At 37.8% G+C, this 19,914-nt stretch overlaps 2 protein-coding genes across 3 annotated transcripts; one reads left to right on the forward strand and one right to left on the reverse strand.

The window, feature by feature from the left end:
* Window positions 1-527: 527 nt before the first annotated feature.
* Window positions 528-9,589, forward strand: LOC131434732 (gelsolin, cytoplasmic-like). Of its 2 annotated transcripts, none has more exons than XM_058601791.1 (7): window positions 528-901; window positions 6,556-6,630; window positions 6,691-7,177; window positions 7,237-7,451; window positions 7,514-8,632; window positions 8,691-8,927; window positions 9,417-9,589. In XM_058601791.1, exons 1-7 carry the CDS (start codon window positions 842-844, stop codon window positions 9,477-9,479), a joined length of 2,256 nt encoding a protein of 751 aa, XP_058457774.1. In that variant the 5' UTR covers window positions 528-841; the 3' UTR covers window positions 9,480-9,589. The 2 variants fall into 2 exon arrangements, with proteins under 2 accessions (XP_058457774.1, XP_058457775.1); XM_058601792.1 differs by having other exon boundaries at window positions 530-901; window positions 7,517-8,632.
* Window positions 9,590-15,353: 5,764 nt separating this feature from the next.
* On the reverse strand, window positions 15,354-16,196 carry LOC131437914 (uncharacterized). The gene is made up of 2 exons (XM_058607585.1): window positions 15,939-16,196; window positions 15,354-15,865 (listed from the first exon to the last, which is right to left on the reverse strand). The coding sequence occupies exons 1-2, from the start codon at window positions 16,153-16,155 to the stop codon at window positions 15,474-15,476; spliced, it is 609 nt and encodes a 202-aa protein (XP_058463568.1). The 5' UTR covers window positions 16,156-16,196; the 3' UTR covers window positions 15,354-15,473.
* Between the last annotated feature and the right edge of the window lie 3,718 nt (window positions 16,197-19,914).

Below are 19,914 nucleotides of genomic sequence, written 5' to 3' on the forward strand. Positions count from 1 at the left end.
GAATTCGAAATTTTTGCAAATTTCAAAATGTCACGAGATGCCTCCAGCTAACGGGTAGATTAGGGTTCTATCCCTATATTTATCGAAATTCGTAGACACTCGCTGTGAAAAAGATAAAGCAAAACCAGCAGATCAAAACTGCCTCGTTCAAATTCAGCGGGGATTTACGCGCAAACAACACAAGGGAACCCCTAGTGCCCTGGTGTGGATAAACCACTAAGCTGGATTTTTACGCAGCTACATTCAATTCATAAATATATTCTCACGTCGTTAAGCGCAAGAATGATGCATCCACGAATGATGACTCGAATCGCCCCTGTGAGCATCGATTTGAACTATAATAAATCAGATGCTATAGTAAATGTTTTGTAATTGTTGATATCAATTGAGTGACGTCATTTAAAGACAACCCCTTATGTACCTCGGAGCTATATCGAAACTCGCAAGATATCACGCGACAGAGAAGCTTCTCAGCTCTAGTGTCTAGCTTTACGCTCCAACTGAATGAACCTCAAACCATTTGCTCTCTGTTTATTGAAGCCGGGGGTGCCTCCGTTTACCGCCAGCATCTATCTTAGCACCATACAAATGCCGGTACGCAGACCCCGCACGACTTAGTAGTGCAGCAGTAATCGAGTGAACCGCAACACTTCATGTGACACCGGTACTAAGAGCACAGATCGGAAATCGGAAGAAACTGCTTCTGTCGCGCGGTAAAAGAACAACTAGCAAACCAACGGTAACTGTGGCTTGAAAATTAATTCGTTGTCACTCGTTTTTGGAACTTTCACGTGTCCAAGTTTGAAGTTAATAAGTGTACTGATAAGACCGCACGTGAGTCATGCATCCAGCGTTCGATAATGCCGGTACTAGTGAAGGACTCGAGGTGTGGAGAATCGAGGTGAGCTCTTACTGTTTACCTCCGCCCACCGGAGCGGTACAATATGCAAACAAAGTTTAAATTAGCCACAGTTTCAAGGAAACTGTTTGTTTCGGTAATGTATGGTAGCGTCGTACCAGTGTCAGATAATTTGTTTATAATATTACCGACTTTTTGCATCGTGTTTATATCTGGTTTCTTCTACTGATGGACACATTCGAAAAATGTGGAAATTTTTCACTCGGAGCAGCTTCAATCAGCAGAAGGCGCATCAAAAAAAAAATCGATTGCCATCCGACATCAAGGCCATCGTCGACCGCTTCCAGGCGTGGTGGCAGACACCGAAATGTTTTCATCAGTTTCCCACCCTTTTCGGGTGGTCTCCGTCGTACCGGCGACATACGCCAGTTGGCAATATTTACATCATCACTAAATCGGTGCACTATGGCTTTTTTTTACGAAAATCAATATCAAAAATGTTACTTGTGAAATAAATAGCAAACGTAGGTGAATAATGATATCAGTTTCTGCCGGTACAAAAAGGGTACTTCATGTAGACTGATAAGCTAAGATTGTACTCGGGGGTTACCACAACGATCTATGGTAATTGTTAAAATATAAAAGTTTGCGGATTACGTAATGATCCGTTGTTCATGCCGCTAAAAAGTTACTACGTAAAAATCAGTGCCTAAATAGCTTAACCAGTTGTTGGGCTATTATCAGCTGATTAAAGTAAACGGGAACCAATCAACGAGTACAACATGACGTACAGTGGTAGCTCATGGCATTAACTGAACTATTCGATGGTCGAAAGGTCGAAGAATTTGTAACGAAAAGAGGGAATTTTCGGGGTTGAATTTTTTTGTAATCAAGATAACCATATGCTCACACTTAAAACCGATTCACGAGCCCGGTTAAACTTAAATTCCGGATTCGATTGGCAATGCAAAATCTAAATAATGTCCCAGTGATTCAAATACTCAGTTTCGAGATTATATAAATTAATATTCTGATATCTCGCAAAGCGCATGTGTTTCGAGCAAATAACTTAAGTCCTGGACTCGAGTATGTGTAAGCTCAATCGAATTACTATGGCCGTATCGTATAGAGGGCGTAATCGTATTCCGAGGTCACCGTTCCCTTGGCCAACCCCGACTATATGCAATGTTTGCATTAAATGGATACAAACATTACCTTCAATCTCTTGTATATGGAAAGCAATCGACGCGTATTTAGATTACGTTCTTCAGCTTTATATATACAATTAACATTTTTTTCAATTCAAAACACTAAAAACAAGAATCAAAAGATTATTTTGGCACAAACAGTTATTCTTGCTCATCAGACGTATTTTGTTGCATCATTCGTCGAATTCTTTAAGTATGGGATGAAAAATGCTTATAAAACAATAATGCAAGGAATGTTATAGACGACTTATATGACATCAACAAGTAAAAAAAAAGTTTTGGTACATAAGAGCTAAATTCAGTTTTTTCAGCAGAGATTCGATAAGTGCAACTTAGCTTGAAACCCCTCTTTAAGAAAGCGGATTTGAACATTGAGTGCGAATACCGGACACAGACTTTGCAATGCAAAAATCGTTCAAAAACCTTTTTAGAAAGAACCGGTAAAAAAGTTAAATGCAAAAACCGGATAAAAACCTTACCGGTTCTTCCAAAACAAATGTGTTTATCGAGTATTTGCATGCAAAGTGTTTTGTCGGGTTCTAGTAAAAAATAAGCTTTTAATCTTTTTTAGCTTTATAAAGTTTGTGTCCATTTTTTGCGCAAAATGTTCTTATAAATAAGTTAAAGTTGCTCTCAACCGACTTTTGTATACAACCGTACTAATACACTTCAGCAATTGGATTTCAAGGTAAAATATTTTACGTATTTTAAGATTTTTCTTAATTATTCTACTAACGCAGACGGCTATAACTAGGCACCTAACTTTAAATATAAAGGGTTATTCAATAAGAAGTGTTATTTTGAAGAGACCGCCTTTTCGGCAGATGTTACTTTTGAACCTGTAATTTTCTTACATTTGACAAGTAGACACTGCACCATGAAAACCCAGCTTTGTCCCTTCCTCGATGTATTTTGCATAAAGACTTGGTTCTTAAGGATTATAAAGTTCAGTAAACATAAGAACTACAGTCAACCGATGATCAACAACGTCGATTCTGTGCTGATTAGATCCTTGAAATGCATGAAAATGATCAAGAATTTCATCGAAATATCATCTGGACTGATGAGACTCATTTCCACCGAGGCTACGTCAAAAAGCAAAAAATTTTTGCATCTGGGACTCGGAAAATCCAAGATTTTTTCGGACAAAAAACGTAAGAAGTCCTCAACACCTACAAAATTAGCCAATAAAACGCTAGGTGAATATATCGCGTCAAGTGTAGAAACCTATTTCGCTTCAAATATTTTTTTTTTCATTTTTACTTGTTCTTCACGAAGACATATACGAACTTACGAGACTTATTCAATCCATTGAACTGCTCTGTCATTGAGCTACACCGGAGATCCGTGATAACCACGTCTCTGAAGAAACACGATGCAACAGCAAGTCGTACATGGCTAATCTAGTTCGCCCGTTGATAATTTCATGTAGCTGTAGCCAACATTCAGTACTACACAATTTAATCGGATCATATCCCGTCCTCGTTCGCCGTGATTGGTGAAACAACAGAATACCTCGGTTTGATTTCCATCTCCCGAATCGGAGTAAAGGAGTAAGATTTCCTAAAGCTCAGATTCATTGTCCTATAGCCTACTTCAGTCCTATAGTCCTATAGCCTACTTTTGGATTATCCGGATCCGATTTCCAGTTCCGAAGTAACGGAATACTATATGCAACAAACAAACTACACTTAATTTTCTCAGAGACTGCAGAACTGATTTTCACAAACTTCGATTTAAATCATAAGTTTTAATTTATTTCGTTCATATCCGGTTATACCCGGCTTCAACCTAGTTGCGACCGTTCGCCAGCGATTCAAATCAGAATTTTTTAAGTTACTTAGCCTACTAAAAGACTTTATCCGAATTCGACTATCAGTTCCGGAATAACTAAGTAAAATGTGCAAAAAATTAAAAATACGCCTAATTTTACCAAAAAACACTTAACCGATATTCATAAGCTTAGATTCAAAACAAAATTCTTGGACTCTCCTAGCCAACTATTATTTTTCCTTTGTATTCGTCTTTCGGTTCCGGAGTAAAAAGGTAAAATTTGTCATATATGAAAAAAATATTGGATTCTCTCAAAGACCGGTCAACCGATTTTCAAAAACTTAAATAAGTAATAAGTAAGTGCACTAATTTTCATTTTTTTGCACCCATCACCCTGTATTTTCGAAACCGGAAGTCCGATTCGAATAAAATTCAGGAACATTGTGGTTACAAGACCTTTCATTTAAATTTAAGTTTATGAAAATCGATTGAGCCATTTCCGAGAAAATTGAGTGCAAAAATATATTACACACATACACACACACTCGGTTCAAAAATCGGTTTTCACAGTGATTGCATAACCTTTCCATATGAGAAAGGCAAAATAGTGCACTCGATTTTTTCAGAAATCGCTAAACCGATTCTCACAGACTTAAATTCAAATCAAAGGTTTGAGAGACACATACCCTGCTATTAGATATTATCTGGATTTGGATCAAGAATAACAGGGTGAAATATGAAAAATACATGAAAAAAGTGCACTCTATTTATTTATACACCACTGAACTGATTAGCATGAACTTAGATCCAAATGAAATGATCCCATAGCTTGGTGCTGAATTTTAGGTAAAATATACGAAAAATGAAAGAAAAGTGCATTAAAGTAACTCATAGATAACTTAACCGATTTTCATAAATCTAAATTTCAATAAAAGGTCTTATGATGCAATGAAATTATATTGATTTTTATTTGAATTTTATTTTCAACTCCGGATATACAGTTTGATGAAAGATGGAAGCAGCAATATTAAGATAAGAGTTTCAAGAGGCAATGTAAAAATGTTGAGTATTCCTTCAAATTGGACAGCAATTTGCATAACTTGTTAGATCTATTAAAACTGAACTACTACTTAAATTTGAAATTGTGCCTTCGAAGAACTGTCACATTCTATGTTTGTTGTAATTGAAGTCATTTTGTATTGGATTATTGCTGTCAATGGAAAATGGATCTAGTTTGAGAATGTCCTAAGCCCAAGAACCATTGATTAGACCAGACACATAATCTTCCATAACGATTTTAACCAACTTAGATTCAAATCCGAATATTGAACTAGACCAGTGGAGTAAAGCTTCATTCAATTCAATTGAAACTGAATGTGTAGCACATTGACGATCTGTCTACTGCAGTAAACTTCACACTCTGAAAACGTTTGCTGACGGCCAGAACGGGTAGCATTCAGTTCATCACTCGTTTCTCTTCCAATCGAGGCACAGTTCAACCATCGTCAGTTGATCTTTCGAAGTAACAAAATATCTGAAATATCAATTACACATAAATTAATTGTTTTCTCCTTCAGTTTACATTTTTAATAATTTACTCATTTTGTAATTCTATTCATTCGAACTTGCTTACTACCAAGAGCGAAGACAATGAAGCAGCTAGACTACTTGGCACTTGAATCTGAGTAAGCAAAACTTCAAATTACTAGGTATGATTATTCACTTGAAAATGGCAGCAAAAATCAAATGAATTAGTAGGGATATGCTGACGGTCAGTTGCCATAAATTTCATTTTCATCTTATATTATTCGTCATATGAGTAACGACGCAAAAAAGGTACGAAATCTTCTAAACTGGTCTCAGAATTATTTGATGAAGTCTACATTCAACTCAGTTCCTGTATATCAATCCAATCTATTAGAATCTATTAGGTATAGTGAAGTCACTAAATTTCAATAAATCAAAGAATGATAACCGATTCATTCGATTTAGATATTCGCTATACAGTAGTTATACAGTTATATATTCCATATTACTCATATAGGATTTACCACTATATTTTTTCAAGTGTATTTTGTTATAATAAAGTATCTGAAGACCGAAGATTTGGAAATAGATAACAAAATGTATCTCGACTTAGTAGAAAATGTAATTACAATTACCCTTTATTCCAAATTCAACTCCTATCAATTAAAAGCATCTTTTCGGGCAAATAAGTACTAACCGTTTGAAACGTACGACGTTTGATAAGATAAAAGTACTGTTATCAAATTGAATGAAATAACACTTCAAATGAGAACAGTGCTTTCGATGGAGTGAATACTTGAAATTAAGATAGATAAACGGAAACACAACTGTTCGTATTTTCGGACTGTCTTTAATGCGACCTTGAAAGTCAAACCTGCATCCGCTGAAGACGGCTTTGTTCGTATTTCACGGCACCTCAAGCACAATAAATCTCGTATTTCTCATTTTTTTTTCAATTATACACATCTTCCAAAATTCGTCGTTTTATTCATACAGAAAAAAAATTTGCCTTCTCAGACTTAACGCATTGTGCTGTGTTGACCGTGTAGAATCGCGTCGTTTCCCCAGTGACCGAATCAACGCTTGCTGTGTGCCGATGTAGAAACCTGTTTAAGCGTCTCAAATGAAAAACACATGTTGAGTAAACCGGCGACATATGAGTAACGGCCATTTGTCATCTATTTCCAGAATTTCGAGCCAGTGCCGGTGCCGAAAAACACGCACGGAAAATTTTACGTCGGAGATTCCTACATCGTACTGAAAGTAAGACAAATCATCCAAATACATCTTATTCACAATTGATCCCGTTTTATATCGTTTCAGACCAAAGTGACAAAGGGTAAAGTGTTCTCGTGGGACATACATTTTTGGTTGGGCGCGGAAACTAGTCAGGATGAGGCCGGCTCGGCAGCATTTCTTACCGTACAACTGGACGATCGTCACAATGGAGCCCCGGTTCAGCACAGGGAAGTTCAGGATCACGAATCCAGTCTGTTTCTAAGCTATTTCCCAGGAGGAGTCCGATATGCCGAAGGTGGTGTAAAAAGTGGATTCAACGAGGTCGAAACCAATGCCGCCGGAGAAAAACGCCTATTCCACGTCAAGGGTTCCAAAAATGTACGAGTACGGCAGGTGCCGGTTGGAATTGCATCCATGAACACCGGTGATTGCTTTATCTTGGACGGGGGCTACGATATTTACGTTTATGTGGGACCAAGGTCTAAGCGGGTGGAGAAAATGAAGGCAATTAGCGCTGCCTGCCAGATCCGAGACCAAGATCATGCGGGTCGAGCCAATGTTCATATACTTGGTGAGATAGGCGTAAATTAGTTACATTTAACTGTAGGCTTATATTCTTTTCAATTCTAGATGAATTTGCGAGCCACGCAGATCAACAGGAATTTTTTGATGTGCTCGGCGAAGGGTCACCGGATGAAGTGGCGGAAGAATCGGAATGCGACGATGAATACGAAGAAACTGCATCTAAATCAATCGCCTTATACAAGGTTTCTGATGCTGCTGGTAGTCTGGAGATTACTCCCGTTGGAGAACGGCCTCTTAAACAGAGTATGCTAGACTCTGATGTAAGTTTCTTTTAATCTTAAATCTGTTTCCTAGCACCAAAGAATTAACCCTTCTTTCTTAGCAGGACTGCTTCATTCTGGACACGGGAGCATCGGGAATATTCGTTTGGGTTGGCAAAGGAGCAACGGCTCAGGAACGAGGACAATCTATGGTGAAAGCTCAGGAATTCATCACCAGCAAAGGTTACCCCGTTACTACCCAAGTTCATCGCGTGATTGAGAATGGCGAGAAGACCGATTTTAAACAGTACTTTGCCAGCTGGCAAGATAAAGGACTTGATCATAGTCACCTTATTAAAGCCGCAATGGATGACGACAGTTCCGATGCAGGCGGCGAAGAACGAGAGTTCGATCCAGAAATCTTACATATGTTCAAAAAGAACGGCGGTCGAGCTCTTGGTTTTATGCCGGATAACGGACAAGGCGAAGCGGAAATTTGGCGGGTAGAAAATTTCGAGCTAGTTCCACTCGAACCACAAACATATGGAATGTTCTTCGGAGGCGATTCGTATGTGATCAAATACGAATACCGCAACAAACGCGGCGGTCATGGATTCATCCTATATTACTGGCAAGGTAAGGAATCAACAACCGACGAAAAAGCGGCTGCAGCTATGCATACGGTCCGTTTGGATAACGAGCTGAATGGAAAAGCAATTCAGGTTCGTGTAACTCAGGGGAACGAACCGCGTCACTTCTTGAAGATTTTCAAAGGAAAACTTATTAACTTCACCGGAGGACATGCCTCCGGATTTAGAAACATCCACGATCATGATTCATACGACGTTGACGGCACACGTCTGTTCCGAATCAGAGGGACTTGCTCCGACGATGTCCGTGCCGATCAACTTCCGGAGGTCGCTAGCTCATTAGCTTCTGATGATGTTTTCATATTGGAAACTCCTTCTGCAACCTACATTTGGCATGGCGTTGGTGCTTCCGAACAGGAAAAGGAAATGGCTGCTAAAATTGTTTGGATCATCTCACCACAGGTTTCGCCACAGTTGATCTCCGAAGGTTCCGAGCCGGATGAATTTTGGGCAGCTCTCGGTGGAAAAGGAGACTACGATCGTGAGCTCGATCCAACGGGAGCACCATTCCTGAATCCACGTTTGTTCCACTGTAGAATATTGTTCAACAAGCGACTTCGAGTGGAAGAGGTCCCCCATTTTGAACAAGATGTAAATTATCTACATGACAATCTATGCCTTAAGTAACATTTGAACCGTTTTTGTTTAGGACCTCAACGTGGACGATGTAATGGTTCTGGACGGTGGTGATGAAATCTACGTTTGGATCGGTAACGGAGCTACCGAAGAGGAACGCACCAAATCAATTGACATGGCAAAACAATACATTCGAACCGATCCGTCGGAGCGCAATGAGGAAACCGTTCCGATCATAATTTTGAAACAGGGTGAAGAGCCCCGCAGTTTCAAACGAATGTTCCCCTCATGGAATGATAGCCACTGGGAGGTTAGTCGTTGATTGGGCAGCTGCGTTTTGGGTTATCTTTTAGTTTTTCGTAGTGTAGATTGTTTTTATAATTTTGCTTGTCGTCGACCCTGCCAATTTTGTGTTAGTTTGACAGTCCCCTAAACTGCATGATAGAGAGTATCAATATTGGTTGATCTATTTTCTGCTAGCTCTTTTTTTAATTTCATCTAATTGAAACGATATTTTCTCTTTCATACACTAACATGCGTGTTATTTGATATTACCTTACTAACTCCGTGCTTTGAAAAATCAAATCTGTTTCTAGTTGAAGGAGTAATCATACTCCCAACAAGCTTGCATGTACTACTTCTAAGCTATGACATAAGTAGTGTTATCCTGCTATCCTGCGAACGTGAACTTTTGGTTAGTTTCTAACTGATATGGTTTAGTATTTAGTGTGCGAAGTACCACTTATAAAGTGAAAGATCTCGAACTAACCGTTGCCACACTTGTTATACCTTTTCACAGTCGCAGCCATCGTACGAGGCAATCCGGCAGCATGCCTTGGACCAAAATCAACCTCGTCAATGAAACAAAGGAAAATGTCACACGCACAAAACATGTTTATTTATTCTGTCACAAATCGTACAACTGTTTTTTTATGTGCTTGTATTAATAAAAAAAATATTAAAAGCCTACAATGATTGTATTTTCGTCGTTAGGTATCATACGATGCTGAGTAATTATATTTCAGGATATCAAATGCGTTTTGTCGTCTCACATACGAACGCTATACAATCACCATACAGTTGCGATATGAACTGAGACCAGGTAGGTCATGTGTCATACACCATTCATATCAGTTCACCGAGATCACAAAATATTCCTATGTGCATATATGTTTGTTTTTTGTACCCAAAAACTAAGCAATCATTTTTCTGAGATGACATCACAATCAAATTTTGACAAACTTCAATTCGAATAAAAAGCTTTTTGATCTTACTAATATCAATTTGTTTTCGGTTCTTTGTTTTTTTTTATACATTCAGGCCTTCTCGCGTATAAGCTTTACGTGGCCGATTGGTTCACATTTTATTTATATTTTTTGCTATTGGATCTCGTTGTGACCTTTTTTTAGGGGGAGATGAGCTTCCATTTCTATCTAACGAGGATCGAGGGTCACTTTGTCCGTGGCTTATCTCATCATCTATTGCTTCATCGTCGGTGTTGTGCGTGATTTCCGTTTTCTTTTCGTTTCCCTTGTTGATCGTAGTCTTGGGCTCGTTGAGAGTTGCTGTAGATGCGCTTTGTTGTACATTTGTTGCAGTTGCTGGTTGATTGGAAGGTAAGTTGTTAACTGCAGCTAGTGTACTTTGTTCTGTAGGGGAAACTGATGGTTTCGTTGAAGGGGATGCTTCATTGTTGTTGGTGGCTATTACAGGTGTACTGGGGTTGGTTAGGGTTGGTGTGAAGGAAGCACCGGTGTCCTTTGGTGTAGTTGTCTCCTTGTCCAGTTTATCACATGGCTTACCGTAGTGAACAGCTTTTTGGCAATATTGTCATGTGGCCATCTGATTGTCATAGGTAACAAGTGATTTGCACGGGATTCTTGTATCCTGACCGAAAGTCGCATAAGAAGGTATAGGCCTCGTCAAGCGCATGCGTAACGTACGCCATTTAGAATACCGGGGAAAAAGTTCTTCCACTTTTCTTTTCCGATAGAGAGAATCATAGTAGAACATAGTTTTACGAATATAAGGATCAATGACGCTTGAGGAAAAATCATGCACACGCACTTCTATAGCACTGTCTTCCATATATACTGGAATGTTGTACTAAATGTTCTTGTGCTCCACATAATGCACATTATTATTGTCTTTTGCGAATTGAATTGCATCCAACTCTTTATAGAACTGGATGTAAACAAAATTATTTGTCTTATTGCATTGAAGTAAATGCACACGTTTAATGTCAAGATGCATTTGCTCCTTAAGCAAACCTTCAAGTTCTCGTATCGAAGGTCAAATTTTACACTGCCTGAAGTCAACAATAATTGTGTTCTTTCGTATCGGCGGTAGCTTTTGTTCGTTTGGTTCACTCATTTCGAGATTGTTCTATTGTTCACTACACAATACTGTACTTGGTTTCTTCTGTCCCTAACGTAAGCGGTTTTGTTTTATCGACTGACTTGGATGAGATGACATTCATGGTTTGATGGCAGTCTCCTTTCAAGAGGATTGTAGAAATAAAATGTATGCACGATCACCATGAAAATCCATCGAAGATCGCAGCCAAGCTGACTAATGTGTTAAATTTTCATAGAAAGGTCGTATATCATGTACTCAAAACATCCAGAGGAACTTTGGCGACGACATTCATATAAAATGTCATTAGTTCAATCACACGCAATTCAGTTTGCCGTGCCATTAGGTAACCAAATTGGTCACTCAAACAGAACACCGTGCTAAAGAACTGGCCAAGTCCCATAATTGCAAACTTATAGATCAGTGATTTCCTAACTGATCCCTACCACCCACTCTAAATGGTCAGCAGGCAGGCTCTATATCTAAAATAGAGGACTTCCCCATTTACAAAAACCTATCTGCGAAAGAGTCAAAGCAAATGTATTCATGGCAAGTTAATATAGATATGTAGATAAAGTTAGGGGCTGGGGTCCACTAGGAGATTGATTGTACCTATTAGCTCTCTCCGGACAGTACCAGCCTAGATGCCGTGTGGAATCCGGCGGAAAAAAATGAGCCAAGAACAGATCCACTGGGTTCCTGCTTCCATGTCGTAAAAGGCGACAATTGCAGGAGTTTCTTTTTCCTTTCAGTTATCAGATATTTTCAATGTTTTACTTCTGATTACTCTATTTTACTAAATCATCTCTTTATTCAACCTATCAATTTCCGTCTAGCTTCGGAGGAAAATTTTATTAGGAATGATTTCTTCTTCCATGTTATTGATTATCTTTCAGGATTATAAAATGAATGATAAAAATCAACCATTGCGCAAATCCGTTTATATTACAAAGTTAATAACAGAGATAACATATATCGTTATATTGAATACATAGTAAAAAACACTTGATATTAATATTTCAAACAGTAAATTAATATTTTTCTCGGTAGCCGGCTGCCCAGATCAACTAATATTAACAATTAATAATTTTAATAAATAATTAAAATAATAAAGTGGAAATAATAAAGAATCAAGACGCGTGTGAAATCTGTTAACCTTTGTTTGGTGATTCAAAATGATTTTATAATAACTGTTTAGAATATTTCAATGCAATGAATCATCTTTTTTGTCTAAATCCTATTCGCTCGTTTATTTTGTATCACGTAGTTTCATTTATAAAATCGTGCTTAATCCACCTAGCAGTGAGATGATACCTTTTTTTATCAAACCGCATGTGTTTTTTTGCATGACTAAACAAACGCGAAAGGTAGATGCATAAACGAGTGACTGCATACTCGACAGCCGGCTGTCCGGAGTTTTGTCAATTTCGGAGATTGACTGTTTCGTGCATTATATTGCCAGCACAAAGTAACACATAAAACGATAATACTTCAAAACATTCTTGGTAGCCGGCTACCCAGAGCAATAAACACATGATAACATTATTAAAACATTTACTAACAAAGTATCCTCTCCTGTGATGCATGTGGGAATGCAGAGGATTTCTCGGTTCCTAGTAGCAACATGCATCGAACTAACAATCCTTTCCCTCCCAAGTAGATCTGCATTCGGACGTGGCCGGCGTCGGTATTGATCAGCATGCATGGTTCAATACAGTTTGAACAGTGTGAAACAATGTGTTATTCCCAAACATGTTACTTCAAAAAATCATTTTGCAATCTCAATTGGTCCAGATCAATAACGGAGTAGCAACACACGGGCGGTCTCTAATGCTAATGCTAATGCTAATATGTAGATAAAGTTCCCAGAAATCTTTGCTCAATCCCGTCCAGGAACAAGCCAAAAACATATTAATTTCAAATACAATGTGAATAGTGAATCATTTGAGAGATTTACAAGGAAGACAATAAAAGTGAGCGTTTAAAACTTAAAGCGTGTTATAATCAAAAAATGATCGATCAGATCAAACTTTCTATTTAAAATCGACTCATGTCTCCCAAGTAGCAATTAAAACTTGTTAAAATGCAATGTTTCACAATTGCTACAGTACGGTTATTTTTGTTGGATATGTTAGACAAGTAATTCCACGTGTTTTTGTATAAATGTGAAAATCATTCATACTACTGCTTGTGAAACCAACTCGAAAACCTGAAAGGATGATGTTCCAGGTCGGTTTTATTAACTGACTGTACAATATGTTCATTTAAACAGTTTCATATCCAGTTTTCTCTCAAAATATTACTGCTGTGAAACATATCAAACAAGAAACTTGTTGCACATCATACAAGCAAAGTGCGCTTTTCCAACCACACAATCGTTGCATCAAGAGTTAGAAATACAATACAAGAACAAAGTCTGCTACTCAATTCATACAGAGTTTAGACAAAATATTCACTTCACTTTCCTTCCTAGAAGAACTGCATCTTGTCTGTTTGCTTTGAACTGTATCTCACTGACAACATCCTGACACTTCTTCTTGACCGTGCGTTTTACAATGTCCCAATATTTTTCTATAGGGAGTTGTTCGTGTAATACCGCTCCATGATGCCGAGATAACAAATTCTGTAAAAACTGAGCGGAGCCCTTGTACTGATTGAGGACAGAAACCAGACGCTCCGATACACACACATTTTTGGTTGATGATTTTTAACACACTTTACCCTATAATTCCGGAACCAGATTTCGGATCCGGATTAAATTCAGGAATTCCGTACAAGACCACAGTACCTTTTTTCGTTATTTGACGGAGGTCGGATCCAAATGAAATTCAGATGTTTTGTATGAGACCATAAGACCATTCATTTGATCAAATCAAAGTTTGTTGAAATCGGTCACACCATCTCTGAGAAAAGCGAGGAAGTTATTTTTTAATTGGAATTTTTACACTAATCACCTTATAATTCCGGAACCGGAAGTTGGATACAGATTAAATTCAGAAGTTTTGTGAAGGACCATGAGACCATCATCCATTTGTGAAAATCAATCACGTCATCTCCGAGAAAAATTAAAATCCAAAACCAGAAGTCAGATCCAAAGACTTCAAACAAATTGAGTGATTTAGAGATCAGTTGGAAAGATTTAGTGCGTTTCAACATACGTGGAACCTTAAAACCTGTCATTTGATTCTAATTCTGTGAATATTACTCGACCAATCTATGATAATTCTTAAGTTCTATTTCCTAATACTTGAACCACTACAATCGGAAACCAGAAACCGGAGACTCGTTGAGCCTAAGTTAGTTATGTAGGCCATCCACTAGTAAGACCTAGTTACTAGAAGAATTTGATTAGTTTCAAAAAAGTGCTGCTTTTTACATCGTCACTTTTGAAAACATGTCAATTAAATAAACAATTTTCTTCTCAATGCCCGGCAATTCCGGAATTACAGTGTAAAAATTGCAAACCTTTTTACAAGTAACGATGCAAAATAGGAACGAAATGACCGAAACTCATCTAAAAATTATTCCAATATGTAACAGACTATGGATCAGCTGACAACATTTCAATGTAAAACTTCGACTTCGTGGGCGATTCTAGGATGTACAGTACCATTCCATGATTAGTGCTGTGATCCTGCGGACATTAATCTTATACCGTTTCCGTTTTTGAACCTAGTCGCGGGCTACTCTGACTCCGAGTAACACATGGTACGCGCCCTAAACAATAACTCATGATAAAAAAAATAAAAACAAACTCGGCTGGATGCGTGGTGCGACCCGAGAAAATTTTCAGAGCGAAACTACGCGATTGGAGTCCGATCTAGAGCGACCTTAGGTTGCTAATACCGTTTTCGTTTTAGAACCTACACGCGGGCAACTCTGAATCCGAGTAAAACGAACACGTGTTACGCGCCCTAGACAACAACTCATATAAAAAAGAAAAAATAAACAAACTTGCATGGATGCGTGGTGCGACCCGAGAAAATTTTCAGAGCGAAACTACGCGATTGGAGTCCGATCTAGAGCGACACCAGGTTGCTAAAACAAACTCATCAAAAGTTGTTTTGGCGACTCTGGGTCAGCTCTCGGGCTGCTCTGATCAATAAACGAAAACGGTATAAAACAAACATATCAAACGTTGTTTGGGCGACTCTGGGTCAGCTTTCGGGCTGCTCTGATCAATAAACGAAAACGGTATTAATATAGCCGATCCGAGGGTCACCCCCTCTAAGTATACCGATGAATAAATATTTAAAATAACCGCTTGAGTTTACTGTTAAAATCATAATATCAGAAAATCAAACCAGTGCAACTAGTAAATTAACTAATTGCTTTCCAATTAACCTATTATAATTCAACATTGTTTGAAATGAGAGTAATATTCTATTGCATATTTTTATTTAGTTCCAAAACTCTAGCGTTACGTTACCCGATCGACTGAAGCTTTCGCTATCAGGCAGCAACAAAGCTGTCAGGTCAAACGGGAAGCTCTCTACATCGACTAGTCGATGTGAGCATTCCACAGCCCCTCCGTATCGTTGCTCTTCAGCTTTCCACGTATCGACTCACAGTGTTCCGAATCGTCTTGCATTTCCTCCGGACAGGCTAGGGTAAACTTTCTCCACAGACAGTAGCCAAAATGGAAACCTTCCGGATTACATGTTCCGTCATCACTCGAGTGCTTCTCGTGCTCTTCCTCGGCGAACTGGAAACATTCACTGATTATGCCATCAAGGAGAGGTACTTTCCACTCGGCAATGCTAAAATGTTCCTTCAAAGCTTTGGCCAAATCCTCCTGCAGTAACTCACCCTTCTCATCTGCTAGGTCATGCTTTTTGGTAATGCATTCGATCAAGCAAACCAAACCTTTACGATTTTTTAGCAGTTCATCTTCTGTACAACAGGAAGGAAAACAATAATTACTATTTGAAACAAACCAAACCTGAACATTCGAAACAGGTTTTACCGGACATCGCAGTTAGACCAAGTTCCTCAGCGCATTCACGTCTCACGACTTGGACTTTTTCGTGATTTAATGATTCTTCAAATCCATCCTTGCAGCAACGCAACGGCGGACTCCGGTGAGAACGGTAGGAAGCCGATGTTTCGTTACACGGTGTAGCATAACCTGGACCAGTCACTACGGCGAGTATCACTAGCACTTTTATAACTATTTTGTTCATATTGACTGTCTGAAGGAAAAACCCGAACTAACTAAACTGTTGTATCAACCACCAACATCTTTATATATACCGAGTCGAACAATTTGTTTTCTGCTCCGTAGCCGAGAATTTTTGTTCGGTGTGAGGTTTTCTTCCCTAATGCACATTGTTTTCATAATGCACTATTCGTTGAATAATTACTGATGTACTGAAATTGAGGAAATGTGTTGATCAGCCGAAGCAAAAAAAAAACAAGTGTCAACTATTTCCTGTGGCGAACTCTAGTCGTTCTACGTAAACACATGAAGATTAATTAATAAATCCACAGATAAAGATAAGCTACACAGAAGTTTACTGCAATTAAATTATGGAATTCAACAATAATGTTCATTGTGTCAGGTACATCATATATTTATAAGCAATAGAAGATTTATGTATTGAATTGAAGGATTAATGCATTAAATTTCTTCGTGCTCATGGACTTTGAAGAGGACAGAAGATAATCCGTAAAAGTCTGAGATGAGTTAAATGCACCCTTCTAACAAACAAACCATCAAGCGGGTTCAAGGTGATATAGCGAAATTCGTTATTATATGGCCGGAAGCTACTGTTTGTAGGACATTAGGATGGGACAAGGTTGAACGTTATGATAAAACTCCACCAAACTTTTCGTTTTTCTTTTTGGTCCTATAAGAACTATGCAAAGTTTTAGTTCGATCGGTGAAACTACATTTTCGCACCCGAGGTTTAAAGTTTGTATGGGATTTAATATGGGGAAACTAACTTTTCACAAAAAAAAATCGGTTGGACATTACCGTATAGAATCTAACAATCAGTGCATTTAATTTCACGAATTTGGTGAAGAAACTAATATCTTTTTACATTCATTATACTCGCTCGGTGTCAGTGTGTTGCGCGGAATTTTGTTCAACAAAACGGTTTTGTGATGTGTTGTTTACTGTTATTTGTTTATTTCTGCTGGTATTTATTTGCACGCTTGTTGCTCGGAAAAGAAAACGGGTGTAAAATAGCATAACGCTAATTGTTCCGAAATTGTATTATTTTCGTGCGGTGTAAATCACTGAAAATTACTCAAATCGATCAAAAACATTTCTCGAGTGTTTCCAATGAAACTCGATATAAGGTGTGTCCATCCACGACATTTTGTGAAAAGAAAAAGATGTGAAAGTGAAGTTTTATCAAAGCGGAAGAACGGAAAATTTTGCATTGTTAACAGAGCTAATAAAAGTCATTTTCATTGACTCAAAATAGACGAAAATGACGAGAAATTAATGTCACTTTCAGCTTCGCTTGCACACTATGAGAACGAAAACCATGTCCAGTCAATGACATAAGGCTTTCAAAATTGTATTCTTTCTTCCATTTTCCCCTTAAGTCATTTGCTGTTTTCAGTGAAAATCCCATAGTATGCAGTGTCGGTATTCAACCTAAGCTTTGAGAATCGAAAATGACAGCAAAAGGTTTCACAATGACTTTTACCTGTTGGTGCTCGAATCCGCAGTAGTTTTGGTTTCCAAAGTGGTTCTGTGATAAAATTACTTCGATTTGTCATATTTTAGTCACTCTTTATAGCCAAGTGTCACAGATTTTCAATACATCGATGAAAGAATGAGAATTGAAATTCTGCTGGTGCTCCCTGCAGACGTTAGTCACTCTTCCTTTTTTGGCAACTGTAGTCTCTCATTTTGTTAATGAGAAACGAAAATGCTTCGTCTCTCTTCGTTTCTTCTGGTGTCGATAATTTGCGAATGAGACAGTAAAATATTGAAAATGAGGTTGTTGGAATGGTTTCTTTCATTGAGAATGGGTGAAAATTTTAAGCTCTGATTGTTATGCAAGGTTGAAATGTGGAATCTGAAGTAGAATATGTAATGGAAAGAGCTTTGAGCGTTTATAAAAAGGCTCTTAACGAAACTATTTTCGGTGTATTGATCCAGCCAAATCATAATATCTTCCTATAAGTATATGTAGGGGAGAGTGTTCGATTACCGGTACCCTTTTATTTTAAGCTCATAACTTCTGACTTAGTACAAATTTGGCGGACATCTATACTGCCCATACTTGCATATCAGTCCGATATGGAAAATCGGCAAGTCGAGAAAAATACGATTAAAATATTCGCCCTTATTCTGAATAACGACGTATTGATTTTTCGATCGAATGTGGTTCTATCGAATCATAGCTACCTTTGATTTTGCTAGCGTTATGGGGAATACTAGAGTGACTATAATCAGAGTGGCGACAGCTGTTCGTTTGGAATGACAGCTCCCAGTTCCAAACGAGCAAACGACCTGTCAATTCAATGTAAAGCTAATGGAATGTTTTGAATTGTTGCCAAAATTACGGATGAGATGTCGTCACTCTGGTTATAGGCACTCTAGGGAATACAAATGAAATACGAGCGAAAAAAAGATACGACGTTATTCAGAATAAGGGCGATTATTTCCGAATTTTTTGATATATTGTGCTACCTAATGCTAAATCGTCAATGAAATATCGGTAATACACCTTTACTATTCCAACATTTCAGCAAATAAAATTATTGAAATGCACTGAATGGGACTGATATGCGGGTATTTTGCATATGGGACAGACATGATATTTTTTTTCACATTTTACTGAACAAACCCTCAACTTTTATAGCAATTTCTAAGAGTATATTGAGGATAGATTTCATTCCTCAAGCTAACTCAAAAATGGCGAAAATTGATATGGGACTGATATGCGAGTATGGGCAGTATACATCAACGGAAAGCTAAAGTCCCTAGCTAACAACTGATTAGGAAACTAAGTTGATTCATTCGATTGAAAAAACTATATTATCAATTTAGTAAAGTGGTAAATTTTGTCCATTTCAAGAAAGGTGTTCGGTTACCGGCACTCCGAAAAATTTCTCTTAGAATAGACAAATATAAGCAAAATCTGCAATTATTCAAAGAAAAAAAGAAATTTGTTCTTTTCGGTGGCGTTTTGGACAAAAGTCTTCATTATCTGATGGCGACTTCGCCTAGGCTCTCTTGGCCGATTATTGCACGGAACGACCGAAATTAGCTCTGTGCCTAACTCGTATTACTGTATTTGAATTAGTTGATTTTAGCAACAAAATTTCCATAATAACTATAAAATTAGTTAAAATTGAGAATTTACTTTGCTGAAAAAACTCTTATTTTTAGAGAATGTGTTTAGTTGGCGAATATTCTGGACACAAACCAACAATATTTCAATCCAACACGAAATTTTCATTGACAACTAATTTTGTTATTAAAATCGAAAAATTTGTTTCTATTTATCTATCACCATCATTACTGAAGGACAACACAAAGAAAACAAAAATGAGATTGGTTTTATTAACAAGTTTATTAGCCAAAAACTCATGAGAAATGTCAAAGCAAAACAATCCTAAAGCTAAAGCTAAAAGGGACAGTCTTGTTGAAACTGCTTGCAAACAATTTAGATGTTTTTCGCATGTGTCACGATGTGTCACCATATATAAATTTCTAAACCGATATGTAAAAATGACGTAAACTGTTAGTGGAAAATGTATTTATTCAGAATTTGTGCGCATTTGAAGCGATTATGCGTAATAATGTTTTTACGTAAATCAATTAAGTGAGTTTCGAATGTTGCACTCTAATTGTACATGTCAAATAATGTTTTTTGTATCATCCAACCTTCCGGGCCACGCAGTCCGGTGTACTACTTGTATTCGCTTTTTGTTTTCTGAGTGCTCAAAATTTTCAGTGAGAGAGCCGATTTCGC

Source organism: Malaya genurostris, chromosome 3 (genome assembly GCF_030247185.1).
Source record: "Malaya genurostris strain Urasoe2022 chromosome 3, Malgen_1.1, whole genome shotgun sequence".
NCBI lineage: Eukaryota > Metazoa > Arthropoda > Insecta > Diptera > Culicidae > Malaya > Malaya genurostris.

Bases quoted from the DNA above. Each gene is read 5' to 3' on its own strand.
- LOC131434732 (XM_058601791.1), top strand. From the start codon at position 842: ATGCATCCAGCGTTCGATAATGCCGGTACTAGTGAAGGACTCGAGGTG. The intron at 8,633-8,690 runs GTAAATTATCTA...GTTTTTGTTTAG, and splicing joins TCCCCCATTTTGAACAAGAT to GACCTCAACGTGGACGATGT. The intron at 8,928-9,416 runs GTTAGTCGTTGA...ACCTTTTCACAG, and splicing joins GGAATGATAGCCACTGGGAG to TCGCAGCCATCGTACGAGGC.
- LOC131437914 (XM_058607585.1), bottom strand. From the start codon at position 16,155: ATGAACAAAATAGTTATAAAAGTGCTAGTGATACTCGCCGTAGTGACT. The intron at 15,866-15,938 runs GTAAAACCTGTT...CCTGTTGTACAG, and splicing joins TGGTCTAACTGCGATGTCCG to AAGATGAACTGCTAAAAAAT.